Below are 17,802 nucleotides of genomic sequence, written 5' to 3' on the forward strand. Positions count from 1 at the left end.
CTTAGAATATCTGTGGATATCATGAAATAAACAGAGCAACTGATGAATCTGATGAATTTAGTTTGAAATAGTTTTTCTACATAACAGTTGATAAGGTGGGTCAGACGATGCTATCTGTAGCAGCGCTTCTAGCCCCGCCCACATCCTCTACCACAGAGTGGTCGACTGTCACTACAATCATTTATCATTGACTTTGTTCATTTGTCACTCATGGATTTATTCATTTTGGTTCTGAACCCTGTCTGAGTGTCAGTGTGGATTGGAGACACTGTCTGCTCCACTAGGACCATTGTCCCTGCTAGCTGCTACATGTCAGCATTGAGGTGTTAGCTGCTACATGTTAGCATTGAGGTTTTAGCTGATATATGCTAGCAGTAAGGTACTAGCTGCTACATGGTTAGCATTGATGTGCTTGCTGCTACAGGGTTAGCATTGAGGTGCTAGCTGCTACATGTTTAGCATAGAGGTGCTAGCTGCTACATGTTTAGCATAGAGGTGCTAGCTGCTACATGGTTAGCATTGAGGTGCTAGCTGCTACATGGTTAGCATAGAGGTGCTAGCTGCTACATGGTTAGCATAGAGGTGCTAGCTGCTACATGGTTAGCATAGAGGTGCTAGCTGCTACATGGTCAGCATTGAGGTGCTAGCTGCTACATGGTTAGCATAGAGGTGCTAGCTGCTACATGGTTAGCATTGAGGTGCTAGCTGCTACATGGTTAGCATAGAGGTGCTAGCTGCTACATGGTCAGCATTGAGGTGCTAGCTGCTACATGGGACTCCACTGATTCACAAACTCTTTCTCTGACAGTTTTCAAACAACTGGGCTTTAGTTTTCCATCCAGTGTTTTTATTTAAAATTAAATAACAACTTATTTTGTGGTTCTCTTGTTTCTTGTGTTGTGGTCTGTGCATCAGTATTATGGGTATACCAAGAACTTGTGAAATTAGAAAGACTCCAAGCTGTTTGGAGTGTGTGTGTGTGTGTGTGTGTGTGTGCGTGTGTGTGTGTGTGTGTGTGTGTGTGTGTGTGTGTGTGTGTGTGTGTGTGTGTGTGTGTGTGTGTGTGTGTGTGTGTGTGTGTGAGTAAAGAGGAGGAGTTTGTCTTCCTTTCTTCACACTGAGATCATTCAGAGCTGCAGCTTCAGCGACTGTACAGGTGAGTGTCTGAGGGTCACAGCTGACTGGTTTCAGTGGGATGTGAAGGTCGTTGATCTTCGATGTTCAAATCTTGAACCACTCTAGGGTTGGTTTGTCCTCAGTCCTCTGTTGGACTTAAAGGAAACGCAGACGTGGAGCAGAGACAAGGAGCAGTGTGTGTGAGAAACAGCTTTACAGTGTGTGATGAAGGCTGTGGGTTAGACACAGACACAGAGCAGAGACGTTCTCTGTCTGAGCCCTGGTCTGTCCTGGTCTGTCTCAGACTAAAAGCAGAGGTAGTTTGCAGTGTATCTAAACTCTACTGAATCCAGAAAGCAGAGAGTTGAACCAATCATTGCTCTTTTAAAATCTCTGCATTGTCTTATTGTCTTTAGACTGGATTTTAAAGTTGTTTTAATAGTTTTTAAAGCTCCTCCATACATCACAAACCTCCTCTGGTTTATGTCCCTAACAGATCCCTCAGACTGTTAAACGTCCCACATGTGACCCCAACCTGCACTGAGGGGGGTGAAGGTTCTGTTTTTATGTCCCTAAACTCAGGAACTCTTTAGATCATCAGCTCAACTCATGGTTTTAAAAGAAAACTAAATACACATCTTTTTCAGTTGGTTTTTAATACATTATGTAATGTCTTTCTTTATTTAATATATGTTTTTAGCTCAGTATTATACTTTTTAACCCATGGTTTTATACTTTTTTCTGTTCTTTTAAAGCACTTTGTTCTCCATGTTCTCTGTATGAAATGTTCTATCGAAATAATTAACGTAGAGCTGAGTTTAGTTACTCCTGTTTGTTCTTAATGTGTCCATACAAACACACACTGAGTGTGTGTGTCAGAGCAGACTGACACCACCTACACAAAACACACAACTGCTTTAAAGAAGTGTGTGCTTGTGTGTGTTTGTGTGTGTGTGTGCGTATGTGTGCGTGCGTGTTTACAGGTGAATGTAACAATGACAAAAAGAGGAGAGTCAGATGATAATGCCACGCTCATCAAGATGGAGGCAAACTATGGCAGCATCGCCACGGTAACAGACAGATGCACACACACACACACACACACACACACACCCTGTTGAACACACTCCCGCTCCTCAGTGTGTGTGTGTGTGAATGTGTGTGTGTTGACTCACCCCAGCGTGTCAGGATGTTATTATTAGTTAAATTCACATCGTGGACATTTTGACCTAAAGAGTTGGTCCATATGATTTATTTTAAATGATTCCTCAGGCCAATATACAGTATCAATGCTCCGAGCGGGGCTTTCCTCCTGAAATACCGACTATGTAAGTTTGAAGGAGACGGACCGTCTTTCACCAGGTCATGTGACCTGGAGAACGTTTCACTTTATGGCAGTCCCGTGACCACAGACTTGGATATATATAGTTTCCACGTGACGTCACAACATACGGGCATTTACCGTCCCGGCTCCATTGCTGTGGGCAGCTGAAACGAGTTAGCCTCTGTTTACAGCCAAAAGAGCACAATATGGTAGTTTTGTGTTGGGTTAATGATGCACTAATTGCCACGATTGTTCAGTTAAACGTGGATTCTTTTTAAGGGAAGTCGGCAAGTCAGATCCGTAACTTCAGGATATGGATTGGCTCTCAGGGGTGCAAAGCGGGGCTGGGCTCGCTCCACGGCTACAGTCTATGGGTTGGAGGAGCGGCGCTCCCACCCTACTTCCAGACCTCGCTACCATTGTCGGCCCCCTTCGCCACTCTGACCCTGGGCGAAGGGGGCCGACAACTGCGGCGAGGCCAGGGAGTAGGGGGGAGCACCACCGACGCGGCAAGGAAGGCCGAACGCCGGGACTCCAGCGGCGGGGAGAAGAGTGTGGCGGTGGCGGCTGCTCCCCCAACCCATAGACTGTAGCCGTGGCGCGAACCCAGCCCTTAGAGCCAATCCTTATCCCGAAGTTACAGGTCAACTACTGTCTGCATACACCAGGGGTCTGCAACCTGCGGCTCTGGAGCCTCATGTGGCTCTTTAACTCTTTTGCAATGGCTCCCTATAGCTTTAAAAAAAAAGAAAAAAAAATTAAATTACCAATTGGTATTTCTTACAGAGGGTATTGATGATTAATGCCATTAACTTAAAATAAAAATCTGATAAAACAGTTGTTTAACCTAAAAATAAATGACATCCACTACAGACCATCAACTTTCATTGCCCCTGTGGCTAAGCTAGGTTTAAAATTCCTTTTAAGATAACTAAACTAACAAAAAGACTATTCTGAAAGAAAATAGAGATTGTATTTGTGTGGGGAAAGATTTATTTCATTGCCAATATGCCAGCTTATTATGTATGCTTGATATGCTGCAAGAAATTAGCAATTAGCACGTGTTGACCGACATGATCAAGTAATTTTTTGTAGCTCTTCAAATCCATTAACTCTAAAAATTATTCGATATTAATTTAACTGCATAGCATTTTATACACTGTATTGTTTTCCTTGAGAAGGTATTTTTTTACGGCTCCGGAAGGACTTCAATCCCGGCGAGATTAGGCAAAATGGCTCCTTTGAGCGTAAAGGTTGCAGACCCCTGGCATACACAATCCACTAGGGGCGCCTATGTGAAAGTTGCTAGTCTAGCGCCCCTGGTGGCCAAAAGTTGCACAGCGTGCCTTGAATGAAGCAGTGTTATAATCAGAATAGATGCTTCAGTATACATGTGTTTTGCTTCATTGTGTTGTTTATTGATCCTGAACAATAATTAGTGTTTGTAGAGCCAAAGATGATCAATATGTTGATCAGCTATTGGAAATACACAAACAAACACAGAAGCTGCTCTGCTGTTTTAGAACCTCTGATGCTTTTGAATGAAGGATGGAAATAAGAACAACAGAGTGAGAGAAACCACACAGCTGTGCCGTGTCAGCACCAACAGGACCTACGTTTATTTTTAGTTCTCTTCTGAAGAAACACACTCCTCGATGTCAAATGATTTTCTTTAATGACAGAGGCGTGTGTTTCTTCATGAATGAGACATGAAATAAGTGGAACAGCTCACAAACACGTCTTAGCAGGAGGGAAGCAGCAGAAAACATGGCTGCCTCCTGACTAACTCAGACACCAACGAAGCAGAGGCCTACAGTGGCCGGTGGTAAACCCTGCATCTTCCTCCTTAGTCTGTAGGTTAGTTAGTTAGTTAGTTAATTAGTTAGTTAATTAGTTATCCAGATAGCACGCATACATCTCGCCAATGTCAGCCTCAGATCGTGCGTCAGCATTCTACTCCTAATGTGTCATTTTGTATGTTTTTCCCCCAAATCAGTGATACCACATAAAATAGTAGAACTGTAAAACGTCACTTCCATGAAGCTGTTTTTTGTGCTCAGGCTCTTTTGGCTATGCTGCTGAAAATACATTTATGATCATGAACTCTGTATTTTGTCCACACATAATAAGCTATTTAGTGGTAGCATATTGTTTTTTGTTGTTGTTGTGATATTGCCATATTCCTACCAGATTAAAGTAAATACTTGACTATATATATGGAAATATTTATAATAATTGAAGGATCCGAGCTAAATAAAAGTAAATATAAGCTGTAGACAGGCCGTACTGAGCATCTTTAATCCATCGTCCAGACATCGGCCAAACACCAATGTCTCCCCAACGTCTGCCTAATGAGCAAACGCTCTCCATAATACGTCTCTTTGATGCAACTTAATGCATCGTGCCGATGGCGGCGAGATGTAGTGTATGTGTGCAATCAGGGTAGTTAGTTCGTTAGTTCGTTAGCTAGTCTCTTTGTGTGCAGTTGTTAATCTTGATAACTATCTTATTATTTTCTCAGGATTCTCCTCCTGACAACAGAAACGTGTTCAGCGATGGTTTGAGTCGAGTCGGTGAGTCCTACTGAATAATGATACTACTATAGATGCTGCGCAGCAAAGCTTGGGGCCAGGTGATCTGAGTCAGTGAGAACATTGTGAGGGGATGTTAAATGTTACAGTGGAGCTGATTTATTTTGGTCTTTTCTTACCAACATGAGCTCATTACAGAGCTAGTATTCATTGGGAGATGATGATGATGATGAAGAATTACAACTCTGTGCTTCTATTGGACAGACTTTGTTTTGGTGTGGGAGGAGTCAGACAACCCTAGGAAGGCAGAGTTAAACTTTTACCCCTCCCACAGCGAGTGGAGGGAAGAGTTTATAAAAAAACTCAAAGACTCAGGGCTCCTGACTGAGCAGGTAAGCAACACACACACACACACACACACACACGCACGCACGCACGCACGCACGCACGCACGCACGCACGCACATACACACACACACACACACACACACACACAAACGTCCTGTTCCATGAAGGTTGAAGATTAAATGAAGCATGTGTGTGTATGTGTGTGTGTGTGTATGTGTGTGTGCAGAGGGAGGTCAGTCAGTCAGACAAGAGGATCTACTTTGTCCTCCTCAGTGCTCCGTGGAGCACCTTGTGTTACTACGCCGAGGAGATCAACCTGAGAGTCCCTCTGCAGGTACACAACTACTACACACAACTAACACAGAACAACAAGATGTGACCGTTCACAGAGACTGTACTGCTGTCACTGATCCATGTCCTCCTGGTTCCATTGACTCAACTCATGGTTTTCTCACACAGACTGTCCACAACTATCTTACAGTGAGCAGGACATCTGTGTGTAACATGTGGTTCCTCCTGCAGGTGGTCCACTCTCCTTTCAGGAACGTCTCAGAACGTCTTCTGTCCAAACTGTCCATCCCTAACCTGCTTTCCCAGGACGTTCCCAACCCCCCCACCCACTACTACACCTGTCACTTCAGAAGCACCAAACTGGACAGGTACACACTGATCCTGTCTGTACATTCCTTCATCTGATCTCTCTGTCCATCTGTCTGCAGGTTTCTGGGCTCTGAGAACAGAGACACGTTCTTTAAGATCACACAGAGACATCGAGTGGTGAGTTTAAATTGAGTCTAATATTGGGGGGTGGGGTCCTCTTGATAATAATAATAATAATACATCAATTTTATATAGCACTTTTTTGTGAATTCAGTCACTTTACAAAATTAAGGGATTATTCTTTAACTCCACACTTAGTGGTGGTAAGCTGCTATTGTTGCTACAGCTGCCCTGGGGCAGACTGACAGAAGCGAGGCTGCCATAGTGCGCCATCGGCCCCTCCAACCACCACCAACACTCACTCACACACTACATTCATACTAGGCAATGTGGGTGAAGTGCCCTGCCCAAGGACACAATGACAGATACCACTGGAGTGACTGTCCCCCACTGTGGCACCTGGAATTCTCAGTGGTCTCCATCATCTACTACCCAGGCTCAGACCTACTAAGCTTCCGAGATCTCACGAGATCGAGCAATGAAAGGCTGGTATAGCCACAAGAGAGTCAAGAGGATCCTCCACTCTTTCAGAGATAAAATGGGTTAAAAGTGACCAAAAATGGTAGAAAAAGGGGTTAAATTAGATTTTAAACACCACAGAAATTTGTTAAAAGTTGCACATTAGAGTGGACCAATACAGACAAAAAAAGTGATAAAAAGTGTCAATAGAACAATTAAATTAAACTGGCAAATAATGGGCATGACAAATGGTGAATGTGGTCAAGCTGGTCAAAATAATCATGAAATATGGTGAAAAGATGTTAAAAGTGACAATAATGGGTCAACATATATGACATTGGGTGGAAAAGTGGTGGAAAGGGTTTATAAGTGCTGAAAATAACTAGAAAGTGTAAAAAATATGCACAAAATGCATTGAAATGTGATGTAAAAGTGTCAAAAATGGGAATAATTTAGCAAAAATGCATTAAAAGGAGAAAATATGGGAAAAAAAAGTGATGAAAATAGATTAAAATATGGTGAGTTTGGTGTAGTTGTAGAAAAAGGACATTATTGGGTCCTGACCCCAAGGTTGAGAACTTGCTCTAGTGCTGCTCCTTTAAATGTGGTGAAACAAATTAAACTGCTTTGTTTGGGATCTATATTTACATGATGCAGTAGAAACAACACTATAGTTTAAATGGAGCATTGGTTCTAATCCCACACAGTTTACTGGCAATCCCAGACCAGACTGGTTTCAGGTCCTTGTTATAAGTCCAGGATGTGTCAGTCAGCTGTTCAAACACACACGCACACAGTTTTCTCTGCTGTGTTTTCTTGACTGATGACCCCTCCTTCAATATAAACCTACTCATTTTTTTTCATTTAAAGAAGGTGATCTTAAAGCTCAGGTTAAAGAATGATCTCCTGATCAATGAATTCACGCTTGATGGCATAAGGGAGAACTGTTTGGTCTCTTTAGATGAAGATGATATAAGATCACACACACACACACACACACTGACACTGACCTGTGGGGGCAGCAACACGCCTGTGCTGTGTCTAGTCTACTAATAGAGGAAGAACAATGGAGGGTAGAGAGAGTCAGCATGTGTGTCCTGTCTCTGCAGCTCTATGAGATCCTGGCCAAGACTCCGTATGGGTCGGTGACAAAAGGTGAGGTCGGCATCGACCGGTTGGTCAACGAGAAGGTGTTCACCGCTGCCTACCCTCTACACGAGGTGGGATTCAAACCCCAATCTTCAGCTCAGAGCCATGGTGTAGTCACAGTGATATGTGTTGGTTCCCAGGGAGATGTGGAGGCTCCTGTCCAGTCTGGGGCCCTCAGACAGACCCTGTACTCCTACTGGTCCCAGTGGTCTTGCTGGACACGCTACCAGCCCATGGACCACATCAGGGAGTACTTTGGAGAGAAGATCGCTCTCTACTTTGCCTGGTTGGGTACGCTGAGGAGCTCAGAGAGTATCTGTTTCTGTGTCTGTGTCTGTGTCTGTGTCTGTATCTGTATCTGTATCTGTATCTGTATCTGTATTTGTATCTATCTGTAGGCGTCTACACCAGCTGGCTCTCCCTGGCCTCCATTGTGGGGCTCCTCATCTTCCTCGTTGGTTTTTACTTCATGAAAACAGATGTACCAGTGTGAGTCAGTTTCTTCCTGTAGATGAAGAGTTCACCTCTGACCTCTGAGCCTTGACCTCTGACTCTGTCTGTAGGATGGAGGTCTGTAGCAGTGGAAACACCTTCATCATGTGTCCCATCTGCAACATCTGCACCTACTGGAACTACTCCAGCATCTGTGGGTCCTACAAGGTCTGAGACACATCCAACCATATCCAGCCATATCAAAGTCCAACCACATCAACATCCAATCCAACCACATCCAACCACAACCATATCAACATCCAACCACAACCACATCCAACTACATCAACATCCAACCACATCCAATTACATCAACATCCAACCACAAACACATTTTCCACCAACATTAGTCTATATCTGTCTCCAGGCTGGTCTACTGTTTGATAATCCAGGGACGGTGTTTCTGAGCGTCTTCATCTCTCTCTGGGCCGTTTCCTTCCTGGAGTCTTGGAAGAGAACCAGCTTCACTCTGTCCCACCGCTGGGACTGCTCTGACTTCCAGGACATCGAGGTGGTAGAGCTTGATATAGTAGACCAGTATCAAGAGCTAGATATAGTAGACCAGTATCTAGAGCTAAATATAGTAGACCAGTATCTAGAACTAGATATAGTAGACTAGTGTCTAGAGCTAGGTACAGAATAGTATATGAGGTGAGTACTTTGTGTGTGTTGTGGTGTTGGTTCTGCAGGTAGGCGTGGTACTAATCTCTGATTCCTCTTTTATTGGCTCAGCCTCTGTCCATGTGATGACCCTTGACCTTTGACCTCTACAGGAGCAACCTCGTCCAGAGTTCACCGCCATGGCGCCGATGACCACCAGGAACCCAGTGACCGGTGTGGAGGAACCGTATTTCCCTGAGAACAAACGTCTGAGGAGAACTCTGACCAGCTGCATGGTCATCGTTATGATGGTGAGGCTGACCTTTAACTCCCCTCACTACAAGGTCACATGACCATCGCACTGCGCGTGTGTGTGTGTGTGTGTGCAGGTGATCGTTGTATTGATGTTCCTCATCGCCGTCATTTTGTATCGAACCATCCTCAGCATCATCATCCACAGGTCAGGGGTCAAGTTCATCAGCCCCTCTGTGAGTGTGACTACACAACAATTACATAGATACACAACAACTAAACAACTACACAACTACTACAAAACAACTACACAAACACGCATGTGTGTGTGTGTGTGTGTGTGTGTGTGTGTGTGTGTGTGTGCGTGTGCGTGTGTGTGTGTGTGTGTGTGTGCTCAGGCTAAGATCATTGCCAGTATCACAGGGTCAGTGATGAACCTGTTGGTGATCCTGATGTTGTCTAAAGTTTACACGGCTCTCGCACACATCCTCACACGCTGGGGTGAGTCAACACACACACATTCACACACACACACTGAGGAGCAGGAGTGTGTTCAACAGGCTGTGTGTGTGTGTGTTTCACAGAGATGCATCGCACTCAGTCTAAATATGAAGACATGTTCATCCTTAAAGTTTTCGTCTTCCAGTTTGTTAACTTCTACTCGTCCACCGTGTACGTGGCTTTCTTCAAAGGAAGGTGAGCCAACGCAGTGTGTGTGTGTGTGTGTGTGTGTGTGTCACTCTGTCCTCTGTGTGTGTCTCCAGGTTCATTGGTTACCCTGGGAACTACTACAGCTTGTTTGGAGTTCGTAATGAAGACGTGAGTCAGAGATAAAAACACACAAAGACACAAACACGTCTTCACTAGCTTAGTTTAACTTAGTTTAGTTTAGCTTAGTTTAGTTTAAGGTAGTCCATGGTGGTCGATGATCACTTCTGATACAATCTGTGAGTCCTGTGATGACTCTATAGTCCAATATGAGAGCCACCGACAGGGCAAATGAAAATAGCCATTGGGGGCAGCTACAGCCTTGGCCATCTTTCTTCACTGGCTTCTTGTCAGCTGATGTTTTGTTCTCTCCTCCTCTGCCAGTCCATGCCAAGAGTGGTTTAAAGTTGCATTTAGTTGGTCATTAAGCCTCCTCTTCAGCCCCCCTGTGGAGCGTAGCAATAGGTGTAATTGCCCTAGGTGTACTTGCTGACATTCTAATAACGTATGTGAACCAGCCTAGCTGGTAGTGTATGGTGGTAGTCTCAATGCTCCTGTATCCAGTCCTCTGGAGGACTTCAGAGGACCTCTTATGATCTCACCAGTTCACTTTAAGGATGAGTTGGAGGTGTTTATGTGTAAAGCTTCCAGCATCTTCAGATGGGGCCATAGATAGTCCATGTCTCACAGTCGTAGAGAAGAGTTTAAATGCGTATTGCTCTGTAAACTGTAATGTTTGTATTGAGGTGGAGGTTTCCATTGCAGAAGAACTTTTTCCTCAGTCAGCCAAAGGAAGCTGAGGCCTGATTGATCCTGTTTTGGATGTTCTTGTTGATAAGACAATCATCTGATTGGATACTTCCAAGGTACTTGACATGTGGAACAATGTCAAGTGGGGAATCTGCAGCTGAGATGATTTGTGGTGTCTGTGGTGGTTCTGAGGACTGGTAGAGGACTTTGGTCTTTGATGTATTGACAGACAGATTCTGCTCTAGGCCCACAGTCCCTCTGGTGTGCATGACATGATGACACAATCATCTGCCCCTGGAGCTCCAGTAGGTGTAGCAGTCTGAGGTATGTTGTAGAACCTCCTGATGTTGGAGAGGTTTCCATCCAGTCTGTAATCTAGAACCAGTCCACCTACGGTCACCTTGGCCCTCATCACATTATAGAACTGCTGCAGGATATTCACCACCTTCACCAGGCAGCCATAGTGTAGAAGAAGTCTCCAAAGGAGGTCTAGGTGCAACGTATCAAAGGCCTTGGAATGATCTACAAAGACTATGAAGAGGTTTTGTTTGCTCAAAACATTTTCCCTACAGCTGCTGTGAGGTGAAAATCATTTCCTCAGTGGTTTTCCCGAAGTCACCCTGGGATTCTAGCAGCAGGTCTTTAGGGATGGACTTGATAAGTCTGACTTTCTAGAAGACTTTATCATCGGCAGAGAGGAAGTCTATACCCTGGCAGTTTCAATACATGGTGATGTTTACATTCTTCCATTTCTGAGGGATGCATTCATCATGCTACACTAGGGAGATACAGTGGTGGGTTGCTCTGGTGCATGGGTAGACCCCCTGTTTCAGGATCTCCACAGGGATGGATTCTGGACCTGGAGATGTAATATTCTTTAGTGTCTTAGTGGCAGCTTGTACCTCTGCAGAGAAAGGGGTGTGGCCAAGGCTTTGGGGTTCAGGGCTTGGTCTAATAAGTGAGGACTAATCAGCTGCTCTAAGGGGACATAGGATTGTATTTTCTGTGCCTTGGATACTTGGTTGGTCTCACTGATTCAGTAGCAGATACCTGCATCTGAAGGTTATTTAGAGTGACAAGCAACATCGCTTCTTTGCTGTGGGGGGATACATCTGATGGTAAGAGGGACCAAGGATGACCAGCAAAACCTCACAGCTGGAGATCAGGGTGTGCTATCCTAGCCTTATCTTTCCTAGACTAACCCACAAGGTAGTGGGGTTGTGGTTGGCTGGTGTCAGGGTGTGTACACTGTGGGGCTGCACACTACACCTCTGGAGACCACTAGACATCTGAGGACCACTGCAGCTCCGAGATCCCCTGCCAAGTTAGACCGTAGGGCCCCAGTCACCGTGTGCAGCCTGGAAGATGCCTGGCAGGAGTCTTTGTGTCGGAGAGGCTGAACTTGCAGGAGACAATTGAAGCACATTAGTGCATTAGCTCCTCCTCCGTTGACCACAAGGGCTACCAGCGGCAGACTGAGCTAACATCACAGCATCCTGTGGGCTAAACCCTCACACATACACACACACACACACACGTGCTAAGGGTTAAAATGTACCTTCCACACACACACACACACACACACACACACACACACACACACACACACACACACACACACACACACACACACACACACACTCTGTCCTCAGTGTGGAGCTGGAGGTTGTTTGATGGAACTGGCTCAGGAGCTGCTCATCATCATGGTTGGAAAACAGCTGATCAACAACGTGCAAGAGCTCATCATTCCGTAAGCACATACACACATATGCACACGCATTCGCATGCTCATTCACACGTCATGTCATATAATCTGTGTCTGACAGGAAGTTGACTTCCTGGTTCCAGAGAAAGAAATTGAATGCTCTTGATTTGGAGGCAGAGCAGGAAATGCTTCCCTGGGAAAAGGACTACCTGCTGGTGGTCTCTGAGGGACTGTGCTACGAGTACCTGGAGATGGGTGAGTCTCCAGCCTACCTGGACCTTCCTAGACTTTGTGTTCTGCATGTTCTTCACAAGGTTCCTCTCTGGTTCCTGGCAGTGATCCAGTATGGCTTCATCACTATCTTCGTGGCGGCCTGTCCTCTGGCGCCGCTCTTTGCTCTCTTCAACAACTGGATCGAGATCCGATTGGACGCTAACAAGTTTGTCAAGGAATATCGCCGCCCGGTGGTGGAGCGCGCTCAGAACATTGGCATCTGGTTTCCCATCCTGCAGTTCATTACGCACGCTGCCGTCCTCAGCAACGTGAGACCCCACCACCATATCACCTTAACCTTTAACCTCCATACCACCTTAACCTTTAACCTCATACCACCTTAACCTTTAACCTCTACCACCTTAACCTTTAACCTCTATACCGCGTTAACCTTTAACCTCCATACTGCGTTAATCTTTAACCTCCATACCACCTTGATCTTTAACCCCAAATATCCAAAGTCCTTGTTATGATAGTCTGTGTTTTTGGCCCCGTCCTAATCTTCCTCCTCCTTCTCTTTCCAGGCCTTCATCATCGCCTTCACCTCATCCTTCATTCCTCGTCTGTACTACAAATACACCAGAGACGCCTCCATGAGTGGATACATCAACTTCACCTTAGCTACGTCACCTCGCAGCTTTGCCTTGGAGCAGCACATCGCCCCCTGCAGGTAGGAGTCTTCAGAGCACCAAGGGGACAGACACAGTGGGTTTGATGAGATGAGATGCGATATCCTTTATTCGTCCCACAAGGGGAAATTTGCATTTTAGTTACATCCCCGTCCAAGGAACATGAAAAGACAATCACATACGATTGGAGTGGAAGGGGAAGGATTGCATCCAGCAGCTGGGGGGTGCGCGCGTGCAGCCTCTTGTGGGCGCCACACTCGCCCATCCATTAGCTTGCAGGGAGGGAGGGTGGACGGAGGGCCAACAAAGGCATTGAAATATAATCCCTTCGCTTCATTCTAATACAGTCAGATGACGTGTGACAACCTTGGGTAAATCTGGTTCAGAAAACAAAGTTCCAGGTGGCAGTGGAGGGAGAGAAAGGGGGGGTGGGGGGTGGACAGAGTGTCTTTCTGCACAAACATCTTAGTGGATAGATGAGACAGCCTTGGACGGCTGGCTGTGGGGACCTAATAGACCTTTTTCACAATAACCGGAAATACGCAATCGCGGTGTATGCAGACTTCCAGAAACATGTCAACACAGCAGAAAGCCGTACAATTAAAAATGGATCACAGAGTCTGCACAGCTTCCTTCACGGATTTGCCTATCCTACTTAAAGATTCAGCCAAACAACTCTACCTGTCTTCATTGGAGTCACAGGAATCTGCGATAACGTTCAGGAACACAGGTAATAGGGGTTTTCTATTGCAAAGGGCCAAAGCCTGCCTCTATCTGCTCCAGAATCAACACCAGTCCAACCAGTGCTGTGGAGTTCATCATGAGCTGGACTTTGTGGACGATGGATGTGGTCCTTGTCCTGCTGGTTCTGGTCCATGAACCGTGTCTCTGACAGCTCTATGGAAGAATTTCTGTGTTAACATCTTCCTCCTTTTATCCTGCATGGAAGATTTAAAATAATATTAGTTCATAGTAATACAGTAGTTTCATTTATTCATAAACAAATATCAATTAAAGTAAATAGTGTATAATGACATTTCTGGATGGACCAACAGATAATATTGTTCATGTTGATGTTTGCATAGAATGAATGAATCTGACTGGATTTGTTCTGAGATGAAGATGAGCTGCCTTACAGATGAAACATTGGCTTCAAAGCCACGTAAATATCTCTGAAATGAGCAAAACATGTTACCATATAGTTCAGTAATATTATTACATGAACATGGTGTAAAAACAAGGTAAGTTTTGAATACAAGTCAGTTGGATATTACTGCTGCTGCTTTCAGGATTTTTATTGTTTCCTATTCCTATTCTGCGTAAATGTTCCAAAGCAGCCTTCTGCTTACTTTTGAGTTTGTTCATCACGAGTCTGAGTGTTGAGAGCCCTGCAACATCCATCAGAAATGACTGGCAGCCTTCCCCCAAAAGCTGCCAACATAATGCTGACTTTGTGAAAGGTCAGAGAGCTGCCAGCTCCAATCAGCAGCATGTCTGCTACTATAATTCCAATCATGTAGATGTCTTCCACGTCCTCTGTGGAAAAAATGGACAAACACACAACCCGCCACTTGTCCCAAGAGTCGAGTTCGTATCCAGCCGCAAACATATATCGTCCGGACAGACGGGCTCACCACTGCCCGTTCTTTTTGTTGAAAAAATGTGGTCGATTGCATTGAGAGACCATTTCATCAATTCCAAAATTTTGGATTTTGGATAGAGATGTAGAGAGAGGCTCCTATTAGATTTACAAGACAAAACAAAACAAGCAACAGCGAGGGCAGATAAGGGTGGGAGAGATGGAGCAGAGAAAAATGCGACCACCTTCGTCGAGTGCAGGAAGAGTTTGGGGGGACTATTAATGGTTTCACTCAGAGATGTATAGAGGACCAACTCTGACATAACTAAACATAAATAAATACCCACACATTTGTGCCATGAATACTGTGCGTGCAGGTATCGAGGCTTCAGGGATCAGGACGGACACCTCTTACCGGAGTACTTCCACCTTCTCGCCTTAAGACTCACCTTCATCATCGTGTTCGAGGTCTTTGTTTGTTTGTTTCTTGGTGTTCAGGCTGTGAATGTATTTGGACTGGGTTTCATTCTGGTACAGCTTTGATGGGGTTGTGTAGTGGTTATGTAGTGTGGATGCTGGTGCCTCACACAGCTCTATGTGTCTAGAGTTCAGTACAACTGGGGCCATTGAGAAGTAGAGCTTGTTGTTTGTGGTTCTCAGCACGTGGTCTTTGCCATCGGTCGTCTGATCGACCTGAGCGTGGCTGACGTCCCAGAGGAAGTGTCTCTGAAGATAAAGAGGGAGCACTACATGGCTAAGGAGGCTCTGGCTGAGAACCAGGTACCAGCACCCAGTCCAGGTTTCAATATAGAACGTAGATGTTCTCTGAGCTGAAGAGGAACGTCCTAATGACGTACGGTCACTGAAGCTGAGTATGTGTGTGTGTGTGTGTGTGTGTGTGTGTGTGTGTGTGTGTGTTTGTGCTGTTCTCCCAGTCTTTAGTGAAGACAATGGTTCCTGATGAAGAGGAGGAAGCTGATGTTTCTGCTCAGACTCCATCCAGCCCAGCAGCAGCTGAGGACGAGGAGCAGAGCTGAGAACCCTCAGCAGCAGGAGGTAAAGGGAGAGTCTGAAGAAGCTCCCCGTGGACCATTGTCTGCTCTGTGGCGCCCTCTGGTGGTGGGTTAGAGGGTTCAGGTGGAGGTGTGTGTGACAGAGCTGATGAGATGTTCTCACACTGAGCACAGTTAGAACCTCCCTCTCTTTGTTTATTTTCTGCTCAATGGAATAAACACTTCAGACTCTGTTCTTATTGTCCCAGTTACCATTATTATTATTATTATTATTATTATTATTATTATTATTATTATTATTATTATTAATAATAATACATGTGATTATTACCTTAATTCTAATGAGGAATAAACATGAAAATGCTCTCAGTGGTCATTGTTTGAGCTCCAGTTGTGATGATGAGATGATAAGATGAGGTAGATTTGTAGATGATGTGCACAGAGGACAACCATCAACACATCATACAGACATGCAAACACCAAAGGCATGAAAAAGGTAACAAAAAAGTCCATTGTAGGGGGGTTTGGAGGAATCTCCCCCAGATATTTTTTTTTATTTTAACACATAAATTAAGCAATCTTGAACACTCTGAAGAGTACAATAAGGCAAAATACACTATTTTCTTCAAGCAAAAATCTATTCATGTCACTCAAGTTGTGGTTTGTGAAAAACAATAAAAACATATATGTATATGAAGAATTGTGATGTTAAAGTAAAAGTACCTAACATTTGTACAGGTATTCGCTTTGTTACTTAACACGACTGCTGCTGAGCTACTGGTTTTATTATCCTTTTAACAGGTTCCATGATGTGCCTTGTTTCCTTCCTCTTTTGGTCTGGACAAGCCTCTCCAGCTTTCTTTGTTGATCCATGAGCCGTTTGCAGCCACTCTTTCTTTTTCCGCTGCTTTAGCTTTATTCTCAGCTGCACTGCACTTTCATAGGGTGAAATAACTGGCAATCATTAACAGAACTTACACAGGGCACTATAAAATACATTTTATTTTTTTCCAAATTCCATTTATTTTTGTTCAAATTCTGTTTTCCACATTGTTATTTTTTATTCTGTTTTTTTAAAAATAAATATTTTATAATTATAATGGTTTTCAACTCCTGTGAGTAAACAAAATGAATAATAATTAAAAAATAAAACCATAATTAAACAGAAATGTATGTCAAAATAAAAGTGTAATTTAAAACAATTTGTAAACGCCAATTGAAAGGTAGCTATAGAATGTGCTGACATGGATTATTCTGACTGCTCCTTTTTCATTATTTAAAATATGTCATAAGATGTGTGAATGAGAGCAGCATTAACGTCAATGATTTACTGAATCTGAGCAGGTTTACAAAGTTTAATTTAATTTGTAATAACCTAATTTAAATGATCCTGATGATGTTATTCCAGATGATTAGACAAAAATAAATAAACAAGATGCATCAGTTATTTCACCACTAAGGGCCAGAATATTTGAAGCTATCAAGATATCATGAACCTACGATGTTTCAGACTCTACAATCTCTGGAATCAATCTCATGCACAACAACAACACAACTATCCACAGATCTTCAGTAGCACTGATGTGATGTTCATATTAAACATTCTGAGCAGGTGAAGCTGAACTTTACACACTCCTCCTGGAGCTACTACTACATTACTACTACTATTACTACTACTATTACTACAACTACTACTACAACTACTAATACAACTACTACTACAACTACTACTACAACTCCAGCAATGTTCTTGGATGTGTTAGTACTACAACAAAAATCATAAATATCTCTAAGTTTATATCTCAATAGTACATCTATGTCTAAACAAATTAATAATAATGCATTGATAGTATAAAATTCACTGTTATATTATGTCTTTGTATAAACTTGAAGCAGCGCATCACAGGCGGCGCGGCAAAGGTGGTGTGGCAAAGCGGCACCGCAACAAAGGCGGCGCGGCGAGGGCTGTTCATCGACGCTTGCGGCTAAATTTGTCATTGTTATTATCTATCCATTTTCAGACATGCTTGTTCCTTTTTCCAGGTTTGTGGGGGTCTGCTGGTGCATATCTCCAGCTCTCAATGGGGATACACCCTGGAGAGCGCCAGTCCATCGCAGATTATTATTATTATTACAACTAATAAGAATATATTA

General features: G+C 44.0%; 1 protein-coding gene across 3 annotated transcripts; it reads left to right on the forward strand.

The window, feature by feature from the left end:
- Positions 1-1,134: 1,134 nt before the first annotated feature.
- On the forward strand, positions 1,135-15,881 carry LOC114474306 (anoctamin-7-like). Of its 3 annotated transcripts, XM_028464517.1 has the most exons (24): positions 1,135-1,156; positions 2,100-2,186; positions 4,962-5,013; positions 5,236-5,363; positions 5,546-5,653; positions 5,842-5,978; positions 6,039-6,096; positions 7,608-7,718; positions 7,788-7,938; positions 8,046-8,136; positions 8,211-8,307; positions 8,507-8,650; positions 8,913-9,050; positions 9,129-9,227; positions 9,390-9,492; positions 9,576-9,687; positions 9,756-9,810; positions 12,102-12,199; positions 12,276-12,409; positions 12,491-12,696; positions 12,952-13,097; positions 15,013-15,103; positions 15,296-15,415; positions 15,571-15,881. In XM_028464517.1, exons 2-24 carry the CDS (start codon positions 2,112-2,114, stop codon positions 15,670-15,672), a joined length of 2,556 nt encoding a protein of 851 aa, XP_028320318.1. In that variant the 5' UTR covers positions 1,135-1,156; positions 2,100-2,111; the 3' UTR covers positions 15,673-15,881. The 3 variants fall into 3 exon arrangements, with proteins under 3 accessions (XP_028320318.1, XP_028320317.1, XP_028320319.1); XM_028464516.1 differs by having other exon boundaries at positions 12,276-12,696; XM_028464518.1 differs by lacking the exons at positions 4,962-5,013; positions 5,236-5,363 and having other exon boundaries at positions 1,146-1,156; positions 12,276-12,696.
- Positions 15,882-17,802: the final 1,921 nt, after the last annotated feature.

The sequence above is a fragment of the Gouania willdenowi genome, chromosome 13, assembly GCF_900634775.1.
Source record: "Gouania willdenowi chromosome 13, fGouWil2.1, whole genome shotgun sequence".
Classification (NCBI taxonomy): domain Eukaryota; kingdom Metazoa; phylum Chordata; class Actinopteri; order Blenniiformes; family Gobiesocidae; genus Gouania; species Gouania willdenowi.

Excerpts from the sequence above, each read along its gene's own strand:
- LOC114474306 (XM_028464516.1), top strand. The coding sequence starts at position 2,112 with ATGACAAAAAGAGGAGAGTCAGATGATAATGCCACGCTCATCAAGATG. Across the intron at positions 7,939-8,045 it reads TCTCTACTTTGCCTGGTTGG|GCGTCTACACCAGCTGGCTC; the intron begins GTACGCTGAGGA and ends ATCTATCTGTAG. Across the intron at positions 9,811-12,101 it reads TTGGAGTTCGTAATGAAGAC|TGTGGAGCTGGAGGTTGTTT; the intron begins GTGAGTCAGAGA and ends CTCTGTCCTCAG.